This window comes from Glycine max, chromosome 12 (genome assembly GCF_000004515.6).
Source record: "Glycine max cultivar Williams 82 chromosome 12, Glycine_max_v4.0, whole genome shotgun sequence".
Lineage (NCBI taxonomy): Eukaryota > Viridiplantae > Streptophyta > Magnoliopsida > Fabales > Fabaceae > Glycine > Glycine max.
In genome coordinates, this window is record NC_038248.2 from 37,240,193 (window position 1) to 37,263,421 (window position 23,229).

General features: G+C 35.5%; 2 protein-coding genes across 3 annotated transcripts; both read right to left on the reverse strand.

Annotated features, from left to right (window-relative positions):
• Positions 1 to 2,212: 2,212 nt before the first annotated feature.
• LOC102666676 (transcription factor bHLH117) lies at positions 2,213 to 2,929 on the reverse strand. The gene has a single exon (XM_006593219.1). It carries the CDS (start codon positions 2,927 to 2,929, stop codon positions 2,213 to 2,215), a length of 717 nt encoding a protein of 238 aa, XP_006593282.1.
• A 4,904-nt stretch (positions 2,930 to 7,833) lies between these two features.
• LOC100804519 (histone-lysine N-methyltransferase ATXR3) lies at positions 7,834 to 22,377 on the reverse strand. Of its 2 annotated transcripts, XM_006592763.4 has the most exons (20): positions 22,120 to 22,377; positions 19,629 to 21,939; positions 19,435 to 19,491; positions 16,482 to 17,633; positions 15,757 to 16,130; positions 15,135 to 15,680; positions 14,943 to 15,043; positions 13,436 to 14,477; positions 13,222 to 13,293; positions 12,379 to 12,489; positions 12,178 to 12,278; positions 10,948 to 11,047; positions 10,753 to 10,848; positions 10,341 to 10,508; positions 10,125 to 10,250; positions 9,942 to 9,995; positions 9,298 to 9,545; positions 9,093 to 9,201; positions 8,681 to 8,983; positions 7,834 to 8,294 (listed from the first exon to the last, which is right to left on the reverse strand). In XM_006592763.4, the coding sequence occupies exons 2-20, from the start codon at positions 21,817 to 21,819 to the stop codon at positions 8,118 to 8,120; spliced, it is 7,128 nt and encodes a 2,375-aa protein (XP_006592826.1). In that variant the 5' UTR covers positions 21,820 to 21,939; positions 22,120 to 22,377; the 3' UTR covers positions 7,834 to 8,117. The 2 variants fall into 2 exon arrangements, with proteins under 2 accessions (XP_006592826.1, XP_006592825.1); XM_006592762.4 differs by having other exon boundaries at positions 10,125 to 10,508.
• Positions 22,378 to 23,229: the final 852 nt, after the last annotated feature.

Sequence of the window (23,229 nt, forward strand, 5' to 3'; positions counted from 1 at the left end):
TTCTCTCTCCAAGACTTCAACAATCTAATTACAAATTTCCTTACTGTTTTTTTCCTGCTTTCTTTTTTATTTCCTTTCAATCAAGTAACCGATGCAATGGTATCCCATGAGCACATGATTTTATTTTATAAGCCATATGAGCACATGAGCAATGGCATCAACGATAAAGCCAAGAATATTTAGTGAGGTATTACTAATATCGTAAATAATACTGAACTCACGAAAAAAATAAAATTTTATTCTAATCAAAAGCTAAAGAGTTTTTTTATTTCAAAATTGATTAAATAAGTAGTCGCATAATACTTTTTTTTCCCTAATTCATCCAACTTCTGTACGCTTAATTTGCGGTAATAGATATTTAGAGAAAGACACTGTTTACATAATTCCGGATTAGTATTTTAAAATTAGAAAGTGAGATAGAAGAAAGAAAATATCCTTGTCTTAAAAAAATAGAAACGAAAAGAAATCTTCAATTCCCTATATGTCATATGTGTGACAAAAAGTATGTGGTCTTAATCAGGCAACCATGGTATATGTATGATGGAACTTGGGACATTTCCTTATAAATTAAGCCAACACATCTTTCATTACACAACCCAAAAAAAAAGAAGAAGAAAAAACCATCATTGACCTGCAAACTTTACACTCTCACACAACAATTCGAATGAGATAAAGTAAAGAATACTCCATAACATTTGACGTTCAGTAAGTTGAGTTTTAAGAATTCATCACATCACAGAGAATTTAAAAAACCTATAATGCAAACTACCCAATTCTGAGTTATATGTATTATATTCTTAACGTTTTTCTAGAATATTTCCTTAAGTAGTTCTAGCTTGCATTTTTTAGATTTTAAAAGTTACTTTAAAAAGGAACATAAAATTAAGAGACTTAAGTTTAAAATTAAAATTATTTAACAATTCTATGAAAAAAAATTAAGCTTAAAGTTGCTTTTAAGCTAACATTTTGTAAACAATGTGTTCTTATCTCTGAGACATGGAATGACGAATAAGAAGAAAAAAGTAGAAGCTTAAAACCTCTAAAATTAGCCTTTTTAAAAATTTATTTTAACTTCTTTTTCTAAAGAAAAGAAAGATTCAAAATAAACAAGGACAGAGGCTATCTCATTACTATTTTTTTTTCTATATATTTCACTCTATTATTTCATCTCATACTTCTCGGTCTATTTTCATTTGTTTCATTATTTTAATGGTATGGTTTTTAGAAGGCAAATTGTGCATTAGCTTATTTTAAATTTAATTTAACACAAAGGAAAACATTTGGGAAACAATGCTGGCATTCCATTAGGAGTGTTCTTCTTAATTTCTTGTGTCGCAGATCTAATTCATTTTGTGGATTTTAGTGGCAAATTATGTGGAGAAGGAACAAAAATGCTCCTCAGGTTTGAATTTGTCATATTGTTCGGCCATGTTTTATCTTACTAACTTGTTTAATTATGCTGTTATTAGGCGATTAAGAGTCCAATACGTAAGAAACAGCAGATGTAGATTTATTGGGCCTAAAAGAAGCCCATGATAAATTCCGTGAATGATTTGCACATTGCACCCATTGAAAGCCCATCATACGTAGGGAATAGTTCCAAAATTCAAACACAGAAAATGGTCGACCAAAAAATATACAGTAAATGACACTGACAAATAAAAAAAAAAAAGGGAAACTAAAACAAACCAGTAATAAAATACTAGTAAGAATGTAAGATCCCTTAATAAATTTTAAAAACCCAGACCATGACACAAAAAATCACTGGTGAAAAAAAAACAACGCATGCGTGCATTTATTTAAAAAACAAAGTGACTTCAGAAAAACATTAAAAATTCGAAATAAAAAACGACATGGAGAGATAGAAAGAAGAATGGAATAACACAAGAAAAGCAGAAAAAAAAAATTGTATGGAAATAGAAAAAGAAATTAAAAAATGATTGCTAGATTACTTGTTTTTTAATACTCCACAAAAGGGATGGGGAAATATTCTTCCTCAGCTGACACGTGTAAACATGGAAAATAGAGAGTCACAAGGTTTGTTAATATAATAACACGAGACTTAATTAATACGTAGTAATCTTAGTGGTCTTGTAACTACATTGATAGTAATTAGTAATGAGAGAGAGAGAGAGAGAGAAGGCAAATAAAGAAAAGAGCGTTAGGAAAACGAAGGTAGCCAAACGCGGTGCAGTGTTTGTTGTAATAGTAATTAGTTGAAGAAAGTTCTGGAGGAGGAAGCAGGATCTGGCGGCATGTGTTGTTGTTGTTGCCTCGTTTGGGAGAGTTTTCTGAGGAGAGAAAGCTGTTCGAGGGAGAAAACGCAGAAGCCTTGGGAGTAAAGCATGGTCTGCGCCACGGGGGAGTTCACCAGCACCTGGAGAGCCTGGCTGCGGTTCAGCTTCTCGAGGTCGCCGAAAGCGGCACCGTTTTGGCAGAACTGAGAGTGAGAGTGAGAGTGAGAGGGCATGGAGTGAAGGACACGGGATTGTGCCTGGAGGAACTTGACGTATTTGTAGGCTTCTTCCAGAAGCGTTGCTTGGTCCATTTTCTTGTCCCACGGCATCAGCTTCTGGAGATACCGCGTTTTCTCGCTAAGCTTCTGACGCCGTTGCCTAGCCAGGCTGCTCTGCGGGATCACCGGAGGAGACTCCAGGCGCTGCCGCTTCGGCTCCGGCGAGCAGAGGGGAGGGAGCTGGTATTGGGGGAAGAAGTTTAAGGGTTCGGTTTTCGGAATCGGGAGTTTGGTGTTGGCGTTGGTGTGGTTCAGCTCTGTGGATTGGGGGATTATTAGGGTTGGGACGTCGTCGGTTAGGGAGGACAAAGTGGGGAACCCGTCCTCGAAGAGGGAAGGGTTCATAGACAGAAGAGATTGCAGACTCATGCCGGAAAACATCGGGTCCATGGAGGAGCCATCGCCGGAAAACATGGTAGTAACTTAGAGTGAGAAAGGATTGAAAATGAGTGTGTTATAGTGTGAGATGGAGAGGGGATATATATATATATATAACAGCTAGCAGAGAGAGAGAGTTACAATAAATAAATATATTTAAATTTAAATATACAATTTTTTTTTTTTGTTAGATTTCAGAAACCCATCATGTTAAAACAGATCTTGAGGTTTAAAGAAGACTTTCAAGAAATACTTAAAGATTATGCATCAACAAAATCTCTATATTGATAGTGGGAATTTAATCCGTGTTCTTTTGAATATAAGTTTACTTTTTATTCATTAAATCAATCTTTATTAGTAATTTAAATATATAATTATAAACCATTCGCACATACTAGTATATACATTAGTACAGTTAGCATAGAAGATAGAACTGTTAAGAAGTTAAAAAAAGAAAGAGTTTTGTTATTTAAAATAAAAACTACTTTTCTTATGATGACTTCGTGTAAGAAAATATACAAATTTATATTTTAAATTATAATTTGTCTTTAAAAAATTATTAGAATTTAATTTAAAATTGAATATAATATAGGATAGATTAACCAAGTGTTTGGGTACCTTGTTACCAATAATAATGGATATCTACGTCTAGTGACGTTACAAAATGTTTCATAAAATATTGGGTGTGATTTGAGGTTGGAGATGGGCATCTAACACTCATTAAAAGGTGTTACATTAAATGATTATAAGTAAAAATAGATGAAAAATGTAATTAGAAGGAGAAAGTAAAATTATTTTGGATATTGATAAATAAAGGCTATAGACCTATATGACCAACAATGGTTAGTTCAGAAAAAAAAAAGTTATTATATGTGAAATTTTGTTTATAGATAAAGTTTTATATAAAATGGTAGACTATATAAAGTTATTGGATGGTTTAAAAAAAATCACGAATTCAATTTCTCCTACTAACAATTAATATTTATTGATAAAAAAAACAAAACAATATATAAAGAAAAGAGAATCTTTATCTAATAGAAAGAATATAATTTAGGGTAAATAATCATTTTCATCTTTAAATGTAAAGCGTTAATAAATTTATCTTCGAAAAATAAAAATTCAAATTTTAGTCCCTAAAAGTGAAAAAAGTACAACAAATCTATCAATCTATTAACTTTTGTTTATTACCATTAGTGAAAGAACCCACGTGACATAGAGGGACGAAAATGTCACAAAAATAATTGTCAACATGATTATTGAATAGATTGTACCAAAATGTCAGTAAATTTCCATTGTGTCAAAATGTCATTAAGTTTTCATTGGACTAATTTATCAGATCTCAAATTTCATTTCATTTAAGGGTAAACTATAATTTAATCTTCATCTTTCCCCTTTTGTAATTGGAAAATTTGTAATGATTAGTACATTGTTACAATATTTGTTTTAGTATATCGGTAGAATATTTATTTTAGAAAATTTCTATTCTAATAACATTAGGGTAGTGACAAAATCAAGTTGAATTTCATTTTTTGTAAGGATTAATTTAATAATTGTGCATTTTTGTTTTAGTCTTATATTTTGAATAATGTACTTTCACATTAAAAATTTTAGAGCAACAAACATATTGTGCATTTTTGTTTTAGTCTCAAATTTAAATTTTTATTTTTTTGGGATAAATTTGTCAGTGATCTACACATTTAAGGACGAAAATGATTATTTGTCCTATAATTTACTAATATTAGTTTTTATATTGTTAAAGGTGTTGTTGATTTTGTCAGTGGTATAAGGTTGGAAACAAAATTGATTTTTTTTTATTTAGTTATTTATACAGCTCCTGCCTAGATAATTATATCATTTTTTTAAAATTATGAACAATAATTGTTGTACCCAGGGTAGTTTGATGTGGAATTAAATTTCCGGTGCATATATATAAAGACAAATAGGTATTGTATAATGCTCTTCCAGTACGTAATAACAAATTATCATGCTTATTTTGGAAATCTCTGTGTACGAACAACCATTTGATTTTCAAGTTTCATCTTGAATACAAATCACGAGCTATATTTATGATGCTATTATATTCAAATGTCATAAAGTCACTCTTAAAAGAAGAAAATAGAATATCTAAATTACAATTTTGCTTGACTATGCTAGAAGATGGTCCAATTTATATTATATATGTATGCACAATAATATTCATTTGGATGAAACGTGGTCTTACTCTTACATGACAAAAAAATTCTGAAAATTATGATTTACTACTAACTAAACAAAGATGATCCATGTTAACTAAACAAGTTACTACCAAAGGTCTGCTTTAAATTAGTAGTTCTAATTCCTCCATTATATGACTTATAATAAAATAGTTTCTTTTTTCTTTTTTCTTTTTAAAAAAATGTATAGGTGTTTTTTCATTTGTTAACCCAGAACCAGCTAAAACGACAAATGTTAACAGAATTGTGGGAACAAAAATAAAGACGACGTACGAAAGCAACAACTTCATAAAGGGATAAGAACATTTTTTGTTTTTTTTATAAAAGCATTGTACAATTGTTATGAGTGAGTGAGTGAGTGAGAGAGAGAGAGTCGTTAATGTTGAGTACGATCAGATGCAATACAACAAAAGCATCAAAAGTTAAGGTGAAAAAAGAGTCATTTTTTAAAACAAATATATATTTATTAAAAAAATGAAACGGCATTTGACGGAAATCACATGTTCGTGTGTTTTCTACAAAAAAATAATCCATAAAAAAACATTTTTCTGGAGAAGTTGTGGAATGCAATTTCTATGTAATAGGGCAATACAAAAAAAAAACATCAATTTACGTTGCAACAAATAAATAATAATAATAAAGTTTTCTATGAATTTGCATTATGCAAAATGGGTGATTGTGTGCGTGGGTGGGCGTGATAATGATATAGCATGCGCTTAACACGTGCTTAAGGTACTATCAGATAATGATGAGGGCCTGAGTGCTATCAGTATCATATACCAGTATAAGTATTCATCATTTCTCTCTATGACAAATAAAACCAAACAGAAGTTGCATGCATGCAAATACAGTTACTAATTCATGCCATGCAAATGCAATAATTTAATTCTGCTTCGTTTGTTGTTATAAAGTAAAGCAATTCCTCCGTCCATGCACCGCAATCTCCAGACAAACTCCGACACGTGAATGTCAGATGTTCCTAATAGCCTGAGCTGAACATCAAAAAGTAATCACTCATATATTATCAACAGATAATGAACCCGATCATATTATAAAAAAGAAATCGGAATTAATTAGTTTGGACTAACATAATGAATATTGTTGGTTCAGGTGTTTGTATAATGGATATTCAATCAAATAATGAAAACCAAATCATCAGTGTTTGTTTGAAGACTCGTTTGGTGCCTATGATCACTCCAGAAACGAGTTACAATAATAATGTCTCCTCCTCCTCCTGTAGGCTTTGTGACTTTTCGCTTTAATCTATTCCAGGAAACCAGCCATCAACACAGGCTAGGCTACCTTTACCGGCCAAAGCTGCAATACCCCAACTATGACAACTGACAACTAGCAGGAAGCTCTAACACTGAATTGCTTCATTTTTTATGCTGTCAAATTAATAAAGTTTATGAATTATCCAAAACATGTAAAAATAAATTCAAAATCAATTATAAACCTAGAATCAAACGCTTACTGCAAAGCATTGATTGCTCTGTTCATTTGTATTTGGTATTGTTATTGTGATACTAGATGCTAACTACTATTTGCCATGCATTTTGGAGTTCGATTTTGGATTACCTGTTATTTTTGTCTTTGTTGGGGTGAATTTAATTTTAGACCTTGGAGTACAATTTCATTATTCAGATGATTTTCTTGATTTTATTAGTATTTGTGTCACAACTATAATATAATATGAGTAATGATAACTATTACCTATTTGATATCTTGTTTTCTCTCTAATTCTCTTATTGTCACATCATATTTTTTATAAACATATTTTATATTTTTGTTATCTCTCTACAAAACATTATCCATATTGTATTATACTACAATCCACATTGTCAAATAATGAATGCGAGCAGTTTATTTCAAAATAAAAATAGTAATTTAATAACCCAATTTCACTTTTAATTGAATTAGTTTAATCCAATCTAAACAAAATTAATTTATAAAAAAGCAATGACTTTAATATTTTAACATATTATAGTCTATTCACACCTATTTTTTTTAAACTCTTCGTATCACATCATACGTTCTATTATTATACTTACATCTCTCTCACTTTTGCTTTCTCTTTAGGTTTTAAATAGGGTTCGGGTATTTTTCCCAATCAAAAAATGGCCACCGTGCTCACCAGGTAACATTTGGCAACTAATAATAATTTACAATATAAAAATACTATACTGGTGAAAAAATAAATTCTTCTATGGGTGTTGATATTATCACTCTGTAGTCTCTACCTATCACATCTATCAAATTCTCTCTCTACTTTTTTCCATCTCAATCCACCCCATTTTGGGGTGGACAATATCAACACCCATACGGCGTCTGCCACACAACCAAAAAGCACACGAGAAAAAGGACAAACGAGTTAGTGTCAGTGATTATCATTTTTCCATCAGTAATGGTGGTTATCAGCTACTGGTTATCTCAGGTGCCAGCTCAGTACAAAGACGCCAGCATCAGTGTTTGCAAAAAGTGCCACCTCACAAATGTGAAGTGCCAATAGGACACCACAATAGAAGCAACTTTACCTTCAGCATTCTTCATTAAACTTCCGCAGTATAGTATACACTCGCGCACTTGTAAGTTTCCAAAGCGAACTCAATCCGAATATTTGTAGGCATCACTATGGGGACCATTCATGGGGAAAATTACAGTGCACGTTTTTATAGCATATAAAAGACTGCCGTATGTAATAACAGAAGATGAGAACACAGCAATCACTGGAATTAACCTTTCTTTTTTTTTCTTCCTAACTTTCATTTAATATTACATAAGTGTTAAACAATGCCCTACAATCAAATGAATTACAAATCAATGGCAAAAAAAACTGTACACAAGAATGACTGAAAAGCGGTACAAGGAATGACGCTTTTGGATTTTAATAATTACATACCTCCCTCCCCCCACGCTAAAACAGGCAGGCAGCTCTGAATGATGAACCGTTCCTCCATATCTATAAATTATCGAGTGTTCTCTGACCAAAATTCCCCAAACCATGCAAAAATTTAACGATCCCACATGGCTTGGAATATGGCAGGTCTGTGCTTCAACCAATGAACCATCTCCCTGTCCAGTGGAGAGTTATTAACTACAGCATCTAACATTGGGCTACCAAAGAATTTCGGAGAACTTTTGAATGACCATATCCGGTCTTTGGGCCAAGATCTCTGCGGCTGCCTCTCCTGGATAAACAAAAATAGATAATCGGTTAATCACCAATGTCAAAGACAGGAAATCACAAAGAACATATCCGGGCTAGCCTTTAAGCATGTCATTCCTAACAGTGTTCAAAAAGCTACTTAGATAAAGGAGCTGGATCTGGATCTGATCAAGGCTCATAGAGGCATATAAGAGCCATGTAACATGTCTTGCTTGTTATTGACCACTAGCATCATTTTGCCTACTGGAATAAAAGCTTGTTAGTTATTGCTAACAGAACCCCATCATTTTTGGGTAAACTTTATCCTATAGATAGACATATCCTATTTGTTATTTCCTAAATACAGAGCCTACCTGATATGAAAACACAATAACAGAATATTTTTTTTTTATAAAAAAACTAACTAACCATTCTAGCCAGCATAGATCTAACGGTCCTTGGACCATAAACACAATGCCGTGATGGCTTCTGAGCCTTGGCATAAAAGGAACTGGTGTCTGGTAAAGACAAGCAACCCCTGCTGGCTCTAGCCAGGTTACGATCTGGATCTGCATTACTCTGGTTATGCCAAAATATCAGCTGTCCTAAACAATAATTTTCACCATATATCTTTCGATACTCCTGAAATTCTGCTCCCAACTTGTTAGTGTACTTGGGACCTAAGTCAAGCGGACTGATATAGACAGGTGGTGATGTAATGGTTTGATAATTCTGCAAGATAAAAAATAAAACTGTTTTCAAATTGCAAATTTAAATTAAAAAATGACAAGAATTTTTTAACTTTACCATGTAGCTTAGTATTGACAGTAGAAAAACATACCCGTATTCTAAAGAAGTACTTGGTATAAGCATAAATATGGATTAGGTCAGCAGCAGCATCATGCCGACATTTATATGTACAGGGAAGATTTCGGACCTCATCCCTCAACCTTTGAAAATGGGAGAAAGGTAAATTGTAAAGATTGTGAGTGCCACCAGGTTAAGTTAAAATAAATATATACCACCTAGAAGTGCAAACCACTTACCATAACAGAGACTTTCGAAGCTCTTTTTGAATATCTCCAGAATTTGAAGGATCATGAGCATGAATTTTAAACTTGAGATCATTCAAGATGCCTTCTTCAACATGAGGAGTTATGCACTGAAGAAGCTCCTCAACAAATGAACCCTCTCCTTTCCAGAGAAAGGAAACAGTTGCTTCGGGACTGAGTTTCTCAAGAGGAGGTGGTGCTTTCCGTGGATCACCAAAAATACATCTCATAACATACCTTACCTGTAATACACCATTAAAAATAAGCATCATCTGTGAACTACAGAAGGAAAAAATGGGAAAACTAAGGATTTACAACGAGACAATACTGCACATTAAGAGTTGACAATTCTTGAGTTCAAAATACATATATTTGTGTATTAGTGAAAAGCTTGACGAGTTGACGTACATCAGGAGATATAAAATTATTGACCATCTAAAAACTGACATTCCATGCAGCTTCTTTATCTTAACAGTATCAGCTTAGTCATTAATGGTTAACAACAGGCCCATACCTAAAGCATTAGTCTTTACCATTTCTCCTCTATGATCATGTTTTAAATGCAAAGTGTTTTTCTTATCAACATTAAAAATTAGAATAATGAAAAAGGAAATATAGATAGCAGAGTGCAGAATCACCTTATCAAGAGTGACAGCAAGATTCTGAAGCCTTTGGTTGTATACACCCTCAGCCTGAGTCATACGAAAAATGGGAAAAAGGGAATAAATGTTTGGATGAAAAATGAGAATACAATACTACAAATGTCATCTCGTGATAATAAAGTACATTAAGTAAAGGAGACCAACAGACAGAGAGCGCACCTGAACCTCGGCATCACTCCTTTCAACTTCAAGAATTATATCTGAAAAATATTTTCTTTTTTCTTCCAAATTATGCTTTAGAATTTCTTCAGGAAGTTTTGTTCTTTCAAAATTGACGAATCTCACCTTCACCATAGCATATATGTTAGGGAAAATTGATACACAAAACAACCACAAAAACAGAAAAATATTGCTAACACAGATGAAGGCACACACAAGGCGAGCTGCATAAGCAACAAGCCAATCTGGCAGGCCTCCAAGCAAACAACTGCCTAAACCAGCTCTTCCCAGGTCATTATAGTCCTCTTCAGACACGGAATTTAATTCACAAGCTTCTAGCATCAAATATTGCCGATCGAGAATTCCATGAGAGTCCTTCAAAACCTGAGAGAACAGACAACATATTCCATTCAACAGATGGAGTAACCAAATTAGAAAAAACTTTTCGATAATAGAAACTAAATTATTCTAAAGCAACCCAAGCCAGGGTTTCAGGTTTCATGTGAAAAACACTACCAAGTACCAACATGAAAGCATGTCCAGTAATTCCATTGAAGAATTAAGAATATTTATGTCTCCTTTTATCTTTTCTTAGCACCTACAAGTCAAATTTCCTACAAGTCCAAACCTTTTGGAAAGCTCCTTCACCAGTCAGATTCAGATAGCTCCCCCGGCATACTTGGCTTCCACACAAACAAACTGACGCTTCATACTCCTCCTTGCTCTGCAATGATATGAAAGGTACTCATTAGACAAAGATATACTGAAAATACATTTATCTCATGGTATAGAATAGACAAAAGTCAGTTGCAACAGGACAAACCTCTGTTACAGAATTATAGTCGAAAGTGATCTCCTCACCATGTTGAATTTCACGAAGACTATAAATACCAATTTGATATTGACCATCAACTGCAGTAACCCTGAATAAACAGTGAAAATAACAACAGATAATTAGCAGAAATGATATACCAATTAAAAATTGTAACAAAAGGATTGAAACCTAGAAATATAATCTTCAGCTAAACAATAAATAATCCGGAGCCATTGTTAAGGACAAATTTGAGATAGAATACAAAAATGTGTCAATTGGTCAAATCTCAAACTCAGGTCAAAAGACATAGATTTAAATACAATATTTGTATCACGTAGGCTTGGTCCCTCAGCACCTTTCATGCCACAGCCAAGACAAGGGGCAAAAAAGAAATGGAAGATCTATCGACCAACTAGTTGAAATTTCTTGTCAAAAGAAACCTAGAAATTTTACTTCCACTGAAGAAACTAAATGAGTAATTTTGACTCAATTGTACTTAGTGACATCATTTACAACTGAATATCCACTAGGACCATCACCTTAAATGAACAAACACAAATATCTCTTTACTCCTTTCCTTTGATAAGTTCTTTTAGGCCCTCCATTCATTATTAAAGAACTTTAAAGTCATTTGTCTTTCGTTTCTATTCTTCTACCAAAGAATTTTCCCCACCAAATGACCAGAAAACCCAAGATAGCAATGAAAAAGGCACTTACAGCCCATCCAAAACAGACATATTGTAAAAAACAACACAGAAAGAGATTAGGGGAGGAAAAGGAATCAAGAACACAATAGAATATGAACCAACAACTTTGCATGTTGACTTAAGTAATGCTTGCATATAAAAAGTCAGGCATTCAAATTCTTATTGGCAAAAACGCTCAAGTTCATTTTTGGTCCTTCTAGTAGAGCAATTTTGGTCCCCAACGATTTTTTTTTTAGTAAATTGAGCCTCTATTTTTAAAATTAAACACATTTGATTCTCTTGTCCATTTTTTATTTTTTGCATAAAATCATTAAAATCTTATTTTCTATTAAAATAATTGGGGATTAACAATTGATACGGGATATGAAATAAACTTTTAAGTTTGGAAGCCAAAACTTTAGTGGAAATTTGATATTAGAGTTTGAAGAGGAATTTTTGGGATTTTTTTATTTTTGATGAAATTTGAAGAGAACTAGCTAGTATCAGGAGCTGATTAAGTGGGCAAATATAACATCAATGACATACAACTTACTTGGCTTCACAATTAGGTCGGCAAGAATGACATATTCGACTGGCATAATTAGCCATGTGCATGGCATCAACAACAACTAGGTCATACCCATCAGCATCACCCTGTCATGAAAATTGTAAGATTGAATCAGTATAGAATGGAAGATGGATTAACCATATCAAGTTAAACAACAAAAACTCAATATTTTGAAGGGACAGGCACCTTTGGCCTCTCAAGGTAGATGTTATAGAATTCTGGTGCTGGATCTTTACTATCTTTCTGCAGAGATCGAATCCCGTCTTGTTTCTCAAACCACTTCCACACAGGATAAACCTATGAAAACAATATAACAGTAATTATAATGCCTCGCCAACACAAAATCATATAAGCATATGATGCAATAGCCTAAACTTCTAAAGTAAATAATTATGTGCATAAGATACACTGAACCAGAAGAGCACATCAATCCAAAAGAACAGACACCTATATCTACAAGTATTGTGAATGAAAAATTTTATACAGAACCTTAGCTAGCAATTTCAGAAATAGTTCAAAACTTCAAATCCCTGAGGCTAACTAGATAAGTCTAGGATCTAATAGGCCACAATTTGTTATAGGCACAAATTAGAGAGTAAATTACTGCACACTTAATATGCTGCACATGCAAAAGATAAAATACCTAGATTTTTAGAAAATAGATCATAACCGGTTTAATCACAATAGAGAAAACAAAAAAATTGTGTCTGCAGAGTTTTCTATTCTCTCTAGTGAATAGCATGGATTATTGCTTGGACATTTGACATTATGTTTCATATGTAAAATATGGAAATATATAGATTTGTACTTTTTGCAGAGAATAGATAAGAGTAGTTTAATCATGTAAAAAGAGACACAACAAATTCAGTTTTATACTCACTCGTTAGATGGATCATTGCTTAAATATTTAACATTACACTGGAAAACTGCATTTAGTCCAAAGTAGGAGCAAGCACAAAGAAACATAGACATTTCAAATTAAATAATCAAAGAACTGTGTTTCATGGGTGTATTTCCATTAAGCAATACCTCTCCCAAAAACTCCACAACAAAATCATCTTCAGCAAAGCCTTCTTCCTTGTTGCAAACAACACCAAGCCCCTGCATGATCCATCCCAAACAGATAGTATCAGAACCACGAAAAATAACAGTTCAAAGACAGAAAACAATCAGAGATGATACACTAGAAAACTATAGGAAGATAACTGTTAAATTGTAGTTAACTGACACAAAAAGCATATACCTTCCTATAAGCTACATATTTGTCATCTGGACGACTGTCTATGGCCTTTAGAATACCTTGACACATTTTAACCATTCTCACATCACAATCCTCCTCAGCGAACTTTTTAATATCTTCAATAACAGACCGCAACGGGTAGCTCATTGGAGTACTTCCAGCTCCAGTAAAATTCCTAACTTGCTTATTCAATGTTCGAAGGAGTGTGTCTTCTATAAACAAATGCTTCTCCTGCAAAGACCAATCTAACTCCTCTGGCATAGAATCAAGCAAAAGATTGTGCGTATAAGGATCAATTCCATAAACTTCTTGCTCGATAACCTCATTTCCTAGCTGCTTTCTAGGTTTGTAATCTTTTACTTCAGGAAGTTCCATATCTGACTCGTCAGTGCCATTCTTTTGTGCACTCAGCTTCTCAGCATAGTCATCAGGTAATGAAACCCTCATCTTCCTTCGCACATCCTCCTCATCAGCTACAATGCAATATTGGTCAATGACTTCATATTTTCTAGTAACTGGAGGAACCAGACTTGCTTTTGTCATGCGAGCACCCCACTCTCGATCATCAGTTATAAAACCCAACTCTTCCTCAGACGTAAAGTATCCATCCCCTCTTGACTCCCTACTTAGACTTTCTGAATGTACTTCTCGGTCACTTTCAGAGTCAGAGGTTGTAGTATCACTGTCACTCTTCCCATCTTCATAAGACTTATCAAGATCATCATCAGATGTTTCACTCTCTGAGTCCATAGATTTCTTGTTCAACTTTAATAAGCGCCTCCTAATTTCTCTATCAGAGGTATATTCCACATTATCCAAACCACCATGAGTTCCATTGCTCCTATACTTCCTTTCATTCACCAATCTATTCTTCTTATACTTTGAGAAAGTAGAGCAGGACCCTGCAGGCAAGTCATTGTCCCATAATTTCAGTAGTTCATTTCTATCGTGCACAGATCTAGAACTCTCTTCCAGCCGTGTTGCAAGCTGAATAAACAATGTGATGATATGGTTCATGTCACTAGCATCACCCCGATTCTTCACTCTGTAATAACCATATGAACAAATTAAAAATGTGCTTTTCAGATGAAACACCCACATTTTGAACGACCAAAGAAACATGAGCTGCTAAATGAACAAGTCCATAAACAGAGACAACTGCAACATATAATATGTAAATTTTGAAGATAATATCAGGTTGCAAAACAACTAAGACATATGCAAACCCACCAAATTTAGTATAGATGAAAGATAACTACAATTGCTCTTATGCATACACCTGAGAATAAAACAGCTCCATAGCAAGAACATACAGCACTCAATCAGGATTTTGACAAAAAAAAAATGACAGACTAAAGGGTCTTTCAATTCTTGTCATCATAAACTACTAAGCCGTATCATCATCTTCATTTCAATGTGTCCAACAACAACAATATAACCCTGGCATCAGAAAAAAGTGAGAATAATCACCATCTCCCATTGAAAAAAGCAAAACAGAAAGAGAACTTACTTTATTGCATCACGGCACATTCTACTTATGTCCTCTTTCACAGAATTCAACCCACGGCTACTGTAATAACCACTATTCATTTTAGCCTCAATTTCTGCAACCTATTAACGAAGAAAGAATAAGCCAAAACAGAATAATGAGTAACAAAGAAGAACTTCATGAAAGTGACATTAAAAGAATTCTACACAGTACCTTGGACACAAAAAAGTCGCAGGAATTTGTCTTCATAATTTCCCTTAGTCTTAAAGCAAGGAATTCCTCCATCCTCTTATAGCCACTTTCAGATTTCTTGATTGCCCAACGTCTTGTACGAGCATCCCTAGATAGAATGGAGGAGGACTTTCTAGCATCGTATAGTTTTGACCGCTTGTACAAGTTTTGACGGAATAACTGCTTGGTATCTCTCTTATCCACACTATCAAAGTAATCCTTCAATTGACCAAAATCATCTATACCTAAACTGCTGGATTTGGAAACAAAAGAGGTTAGCTCTGTAATATGTTTAAGGCTTCTAATTTTATGAGACTCCTCTGCAATTTTAGTCAAGTGCAAACTTTGGCTCTTGATCCATTTCACATTGGCAAATTTAAGAGTCAGCTCTCCAAACTGGTTGCACCCTCTAATGTCTATTGTAAATAAACAAGGAAATGAAAGAAGAATTTTCTCAAGCATGCCAGCCGTAATATTGACACAACCCCTTAGAATGATAGAATTGATCTTGTCTTTCTCGTAAGCATTCTGCAAACAAATAATCAGATTAGAGGAAATAAAGAATGAGAAATATTCCTGAAAATGTGAATTATATCAAACCTACCAAAATCTTCCACAACATGGTATCAGTGCAGGAATGACCTAAGGATGACAAATTGACCTGTATTGACACTTCTTTATAAAACCTTACAGCAGCTCTCCAGCGCTTGCAAGTCATTGAAGCAAAAACAAGGGACTTCAAATCAGATTTCAAAAAATGGAAGATCCGTGCTAACACTCGACCTTCCAAATTTCCCCAGCTTCCCACATCAGAATCAGTAATACCAATTTCTTCTTCAGGGAAAGTAGCATCACCACATAGATCTTCAAAAGTGGATTCATCCTTCTCGATATTAACATCATCATCTTCCAAATCAATTTCATCTTCACTATCATCAACCAGCATCCGGGCTCTTTTGGCAGCATGTGCATCGCCTTCTAAAATTTACATGTCCCAACACATACACAAAAAAAAGAAAATAAATTAATAAAAATTAATCAGGAGACCATTTGAATCAAATTTTCCATGATAAACCAATCTAAGGCACACTACCACACAGGAGCAAATGACAAGGCAACAAACATTGGTCAGAAGGTTAAATTTGCTAGCAAATGAGCCTAATTTATACTAGTCAAGCTAACATATTAGTCTAAAAGGAAAGAAATTAGTTACCCAATCCCTAATATCTTAAAAAAATGTGGTTTGAACCAAAAAAAATGGTTAAATTTACAACCAGAGTCAAGGAGGGGGGGTGGACAAATCAAAAAAATCAAAGGACTAATCAATACCTGATTTCCAATATATTTGTTTTTCAATTTCCTTCTTTGGTTGTTTTGCATTGATCCAGGGATCTAAAACCTCATTTATAGCTGCAGCAAACTCCCGGCTTTTATATGATTTCATTACCAGTTCATGTAGCTTCCCACGAGTATAACCAACAAACTGAGGATGTAAGCAGTTAAATAAAGTTGAATTTGTGTACGTTTCGCCAAATGAAACAACTTGAGTTTGCTTTGATGGAAAACCAGAGCATGCACCAGATATCAAACTGCTTTCTTGCTGGCTCCTGAGACTGCCATCAGAAGTTCCTGTTGCAGAGGTAATAGGAACCCATAGTTTATCACTTTTCCTGAACACACTACTATGTTTTTTTATGATACCTTGATCTACTAAATACTGTAACTCTGAAAATGATGAGGGGCCCCTTTCACGCCCAGAACCATCAAGATAATACCAGTCACCCAAATGTAATTGCAACTCACGGATAGTACAGAGATGATCTTTAGGGGTGTTAATGAATTCCACGATCTGGTAAGAACCTTGATCACTAACAGCTTTTGACAGAGAATCTTGTTCAGTTGATGATCTCTTGCTATCACTGGTTGAAGAGAAGGGCCGAGTTGACCTTGAATGATGTCTTTCCTTGACCCGAGTCTTGTGGCGTGACTCAGAGACCAATGATCCCTGATCCTTAACTACACATGCATTTATCCTGACCACCGAAAGAACATTGCCTTTCACTCCTCTCACAGAAGCAGGCTTACTTTGAACTGATTTGCTAGCAACACTGCAATCATCCCGCTCATCAGCACAGAAAGCCCACAGAGGAAGATCAAGCCTCCTGCTTTGAGAAGGAAAATACAAGTCATCTTTTTGAGGCCAACGAGGATCTTCACATCCAGACTTTACCATTTGACATAATGGAAAACCATTATTTAGGACAAGTTTCTTTCTAGAATATCTATCTTGGGCATCATCATTCCTCTTCCAGTCACCACCTTTACATGACCAATGGGTGGAAAACCAGTCACTAGAAATACCAAAGGCAAGTCCATTATCCTTATCACAGGTCATACTTGACTGAGATTCAGAATCTCTTGATGCTAAATCAGCACTTGAATCACAATCTTCCCTAAGGCAGGAAACACTCCAAAGAAAACCTGAACAAAGACAAAGATACTTTTGTCATGGCACATCTAACTCTTAAATTCATATCCATTTATTTTTTAACTTATCCAGAGGAAGGATAAACATAATCCACAAAATATTTTTGGGTGCGTGGGCATAACAAAATGAATGAAATTGCAATTTTAAGTTCCATATATGATGTAAAAATTACAAATAATCTGACATGATTTGCATTTTTGTTTTTAATAAAAATCAGAAAGTGTGATTTAATTACTCCAATATGTAAATTAATTCAAAATTTTGTATTATTATGATCAACCCACCAAATCATTTGCTAACATACAATGACATACCAAACCACCATACATGATTGAAGGGATTAATGCAAACTTTTTGTTCAACTGAGAGAAATAACAAAAGGGCAACAGATTGAAGCCTAAGATGAAATGCAAGTTACCTTATATTTTATGAATAATAACCAAAGCATTTTGTAGACATAAAAAAACTACATGAGAGATTTTAGACACAAACTCCAAAATCCAAATGCATTTGCTTGAAAAAATGACAAGGTTTTAAATAGCATGCTATAGAGCCGCTAGGGGCGGCCATAGTGGAGTGATTTAGCATAGTGACCATAGCAGACCAAATAGCAGCCGTAGCGGCACTATGAGATGATTCCAAGAAAACTCTCTTAACAGAGACCTTAGCACTTTTATTTTCTTGGGAGGGGGGGTATTTTTGGGATTTCATTTTTCAAAATTGAATCTACAGCTGTAATAGTAGTCAAATGATAAAGAGACTTGGATCTAGAAGATGATGATTGATGATTTGTATCTAGAAAACTAGTATATGACTTTTGTTGGGATTTACTTGTATGTTTTGTTTAAGACACCTATAACTATTTATTGTTAATTATGAATGTCATTAATTTCGAGTATTTTCTTTCTTTTTTTGTGAATTTATATGTATACATTATAAACTATGTAAAAAAAATTCAAAATAGCAACCCTCTGTAGTGTTTTTGGGGCAGGCCACCACGCACCACTATGGGAATTTAAAATACTGAACAATATTATTTCCAAATTACAAAGCACACCTGTTAATGCTTATATGCAAGTTTCAAATATTTATCAGCTCTCAGTCAAGTAATACCAGCATCAAGAAATCGGTCCCACTTGTCAATGCACGAGCAGTAAAATATTAGAAACGAAAACAAGAAGCTGTATTCCGTGAAAAAAGACAAAACACTAGTAATGAAGAATTCCAACAATAAAATCCTCAATATTGCCGGATACCAGAAAACCAAACCAAACCAAATTGAAAATTTTCCAAAAAGGACCAACAATTTGAAAATATCACAATATATAATGCTCCAAAAAAAGTCAAACTTGTCAGAATACAGCATCTTTATAAGGGTTAATGAAGTTTTTAGTCCCTCAACTTTTTCAGATTATAAATTTTAGTCCCTCAACTTTTTTGACAACATTTAGTCCTCTATTAATTTTTCGTCAGCATTTTTAGTCCCTGTAAAAAGTTTTGCCCATTTTTAATCCCTCGTTTATTTGTATTGCTCAAAATTAGTCACAAATATAAAATTAAGGAGGGACTAAAAATGGGAAAAAAAATTAGAGACTAAAAATGCTGATGGAAAATTAATGGAGGACCAAAAGTTAAAAAAGTTGGGGACAAAATTTTTAGGGACTAAAAATTGGAATCTGAAAAAGTTGGGGGATTAAAAACTTAATTAAACCTTATAAGAAATATCAAACGCAAAAACAAAAAATCATGAATAAAAAGATGAAGACAGACAAGAACCACAAAGCAATTTCGTACCTTCATAGTCTTCCAATCCCTCCCCTTTTGCATTTTCAAAATTCATTTGCAGTGCTTCTGCAAGCATAAATAACAATAACCAAGGTGAAAAAGATGAAATACCTCAGCAAAGACGACCCGGGTTGAGATTGACAACAAATTTTGAGATTTATTCTAAAGAAATTCTCAAGAATTTCATTGACAGTACAAAATACCTTTTATTGCCTCAAGTTCCATCCCAGGAGTGACATCATAACCCTCTAACAGATTTCTAACTCTTTCATCTATGTGGAGGTCCTCCAAAAGTTCAGATGTAAACACACTGTCATTAGGGCAAACTGGTGGCTGCATTTCCTGGTGATTATCATGAGCAGATTGAAGAATATCTGCTCCATCAGACAAGATATTACCAGGAGCTTCTGGAGGATTTACCAGTTGAGTTATGGTATCAGACACAATTGATGGAAAGCTCTGACGTGCCAAAGGTGAGGCAGCATTTTCAAATGTTAACCACCTGTCACTATCTAAGTGCTTGATGAAGTGATCAGACATTAGTACACCTTCATCAACAAGGACCTTGATGTCACACAATTTAGCAGGTCCATTTTCTACACCACCATAGTCAAGGTAATACCATTTCCCTGACGACAAATCTGTCATCACAGGGGCATGTGGAGGGGTATCACAAATGTCCATATCTTCCTCCATCGAAGGCAGCTCCTCAGGAGGTGGCTCGGAGTGAGGAGATTCTTTGTGGCTGACAGTTGGGCTGCAACTCTGCTGTTCCTTTAGAGGTTCACTGCAGATGTCTTTCTCAACAGACTTAATGGTAACTTGCACACTTTTTTCATTTTGAGATTCTGTACTTGAACAATTTGACTCCCTTTGAATCTGCTTATCTTCACGATCCTTGCAACTATTTTGGGAATCATGTTTTTCACTTGATAAGGTTTTACTACTTGATTCCTGTCGACAGTCTTTCCTCGCTCGTTGAAGGGGAGATGCTTCTGCCAAATTTGGGGTACAATCCCTGCGATCATGATGCGAACTTCGATCTGGTGGCGACTGCTCAGCACGCATTGGACTTCTCAATTTATGATCATGCTGACGACTTCTATCCCAGTTCCTCATATATGGGGACTTCTCCCGCCCATGGGGGGATTTCTCCCGGTTATACGGAGATCTGTCACGACCACAGGGAGATCGACGCACTGGAGTGCGATCCCTATGATCATAATACCTACCTCGGTCTCGTGGGGACCGCTCAGAATGACCAGGGCTGCGTCCATGCCTGTCATAAGCCGGTCTGGTGGACAAAGAATACTTGTCTGCTGATAATTTTGTGGCATTATTATTTTTGTAAGACCGTTCCACAGAGCGTGGAGAATGACGAGAATAGTTCTCCGAATAAACTTGGCGACAGCTATCATCAGAAAGCCTTCTGCTTTTCAACCCGGCATAATCTGCAGATTGCTTCCGCTCATAGCTGTCAGTATCATTGCCAAGCCTCTTCAAGCGACTCCCAGAAGAGTAATCTCGTGTATGGTCCTTACCATTGCTGTGTACATTCTTCTCGTCATCCACAATCTTTGAACTGATCCTTACATTCCGCTGTTGTCCACCACCCTCCCACCTGGGAGAACTTTTAACATGCTGAGTCCCACTTCTATTTAACTCCTTCTTTCTAAAAAAGTCATCCCCGGTATATCTCCCAGAAGAAGGTGTATTTTCACGTTCACGTTCACGTTCACGTTCAATTTTCCCCCCTTTGTCCCTACCTGAATGGTACCTGCGGATTCTACTGTTATCATAATCTCCCTTATACCATCTATCTGGAATGAACTCTCCCTTCTCAATTTCATCCTTTCCTCCTCTCCACGACCCGTATTCACCTCTATCAGCTTCCCCTTTCCTACCACCCTTCTCACTCACTATCTCCCCTCTTTCCACATCCTCTTTCCTCCATTTCCCAGAACCAATCTCCCCCTTCTCTAGCTCCCTTCCTTTCCATTTCTCACTCACAATCTCCCCGTTCTCAACCTCGCCTCTCTTCGGTGGCGGCGGCATCTCCGGCACAAACTCCCCATTCTCCAGGTCAGCTCTTGGCCACTTCAAAGTGCCCAATTCGCCCTCCTCCACTTCCTCCTTCTGCACCTTCTCATGCTGCTGCTTCTCCACTTCGCCACCATTCTCAACATCGTTGCTGCTGCTGCTCCTCTTGCTCACTCTGTCCAACCCCAATTCGCTCTTCCTCGGTTTCATCTTCCTCCTCTCGTTGCCAGCAAACTTGCGCAACTTGGAATTGAAGCCATTCCCACTCTTGCCTCCGCAAACAGTCTTCTCAGAACTGGGCAACCTCTCCATAATATACTGCAAATGCATGCACGCGACGCCTCCATCACCCATGGAAATCTCGCCCTCCACAGTCGGAACCTCGAAAACCTAGCTGTCCCCTTGCTCGGGGCTGTCGATGCTCATGCTGCAAATGCTTCGCCTCAATTCAACCCTCGCTTCCAATGGAAAACCCTAAATTCCACACAAAACCACAAGCCATGTCAAAACCGAAGCAAATGCGTATAATTCACTCACCCGCACGAGCGAGCGAGCGAACGGACGAGGAAACTTACGTAGAAAAGAAAAACACGCTTCAAGATTTGAACCGCGCCGTTAAAAATTAAAAACAGAAAAAGGAGAAGAGGAAATTACCGAGAAAATAAAGAGAGAAATAAAGACGATAGATCGGAGAGAAGAGCGTAGCTGAAGGTTTGAATTTGGAGCGTGAGAAGAAGGAAGATCGACACGTGCAGTTTCTGGCGAGAGAAATATAGGGTAATTAGTAACAGTGTATTCGTTCTTGGCGCTTCCTCTCTCTGCTATTATATGTTCTCCTCCTTGCCTTGTTCTTCTTGATGTTGTTGGTCTGGGTGAAAGACGAACGAAACCTTCGTGTAAATTTCATTATTTTTCTTTTCTTTTGCGTGTATTTATTGTTGCTCACTGAGGTAAAGTACGGGAATGCCCCTGTAGATGGGGGAAGAGGCTTTAGATTTGGGTGGGGAAAAGGGTCAGGGCGGGGTGAGTCTTTTTTAAGATCTAAATCTAGTAGGTGTTGACTCAACACAAATTTCCCTCAAATCCACACATGTATACCAACTTGGGCTGCTCCATTGGCCCATTCCATGGTCCGTGCTTCAGCCTTGAAGGCGATGATGGACCCATAAAAGGTGATAAAAAATTGCTCGAATGGTCCAAGCGTGAAATAAATTCAATTTAAACTAGCAAAAAGATAGATATTGTTTATTTTTTGTTCGCCTTTTATATCTTTTGGGTAAGTCATTGTTCTAAATGTGTCGGAATAGGGTTTCATTACAATGCTAGGTAGTTGCAAATTGCTCAATAGTAGTAGCTTCTTTGTGTGTTAATGGGTTTATTTTATGGTGTCGGAGTTGGAAGGGAGCATATTTGCAAAGACTTTAACGCTCTAAGTATGAATTTGATTAAGTAGTGACTAGGAAGTATGAATTATGCGTACTCGACTAAGGTTTCAATGGGAGTATAAGCAACGTGTTGAGGAGTTTGGTAACTCTTTCATGAGTCTGTCACATTTTTTAGTGGGATTTATTGTTATCTGTGGCAAGTGTCTTTCATATGCTAGGTCTACACCTATGGTTGCTTGAATGTATGATTGATGAAAAAATGACAATTGATCTTAAGAATGAGTTGAACACTTGATCGGTGAAAATAGGATAAATTGGTTGGTTGATTTTATTTGAATCTAAGTAAAATGTTCAGTCGTGTTTTACCTCTGAATAAATC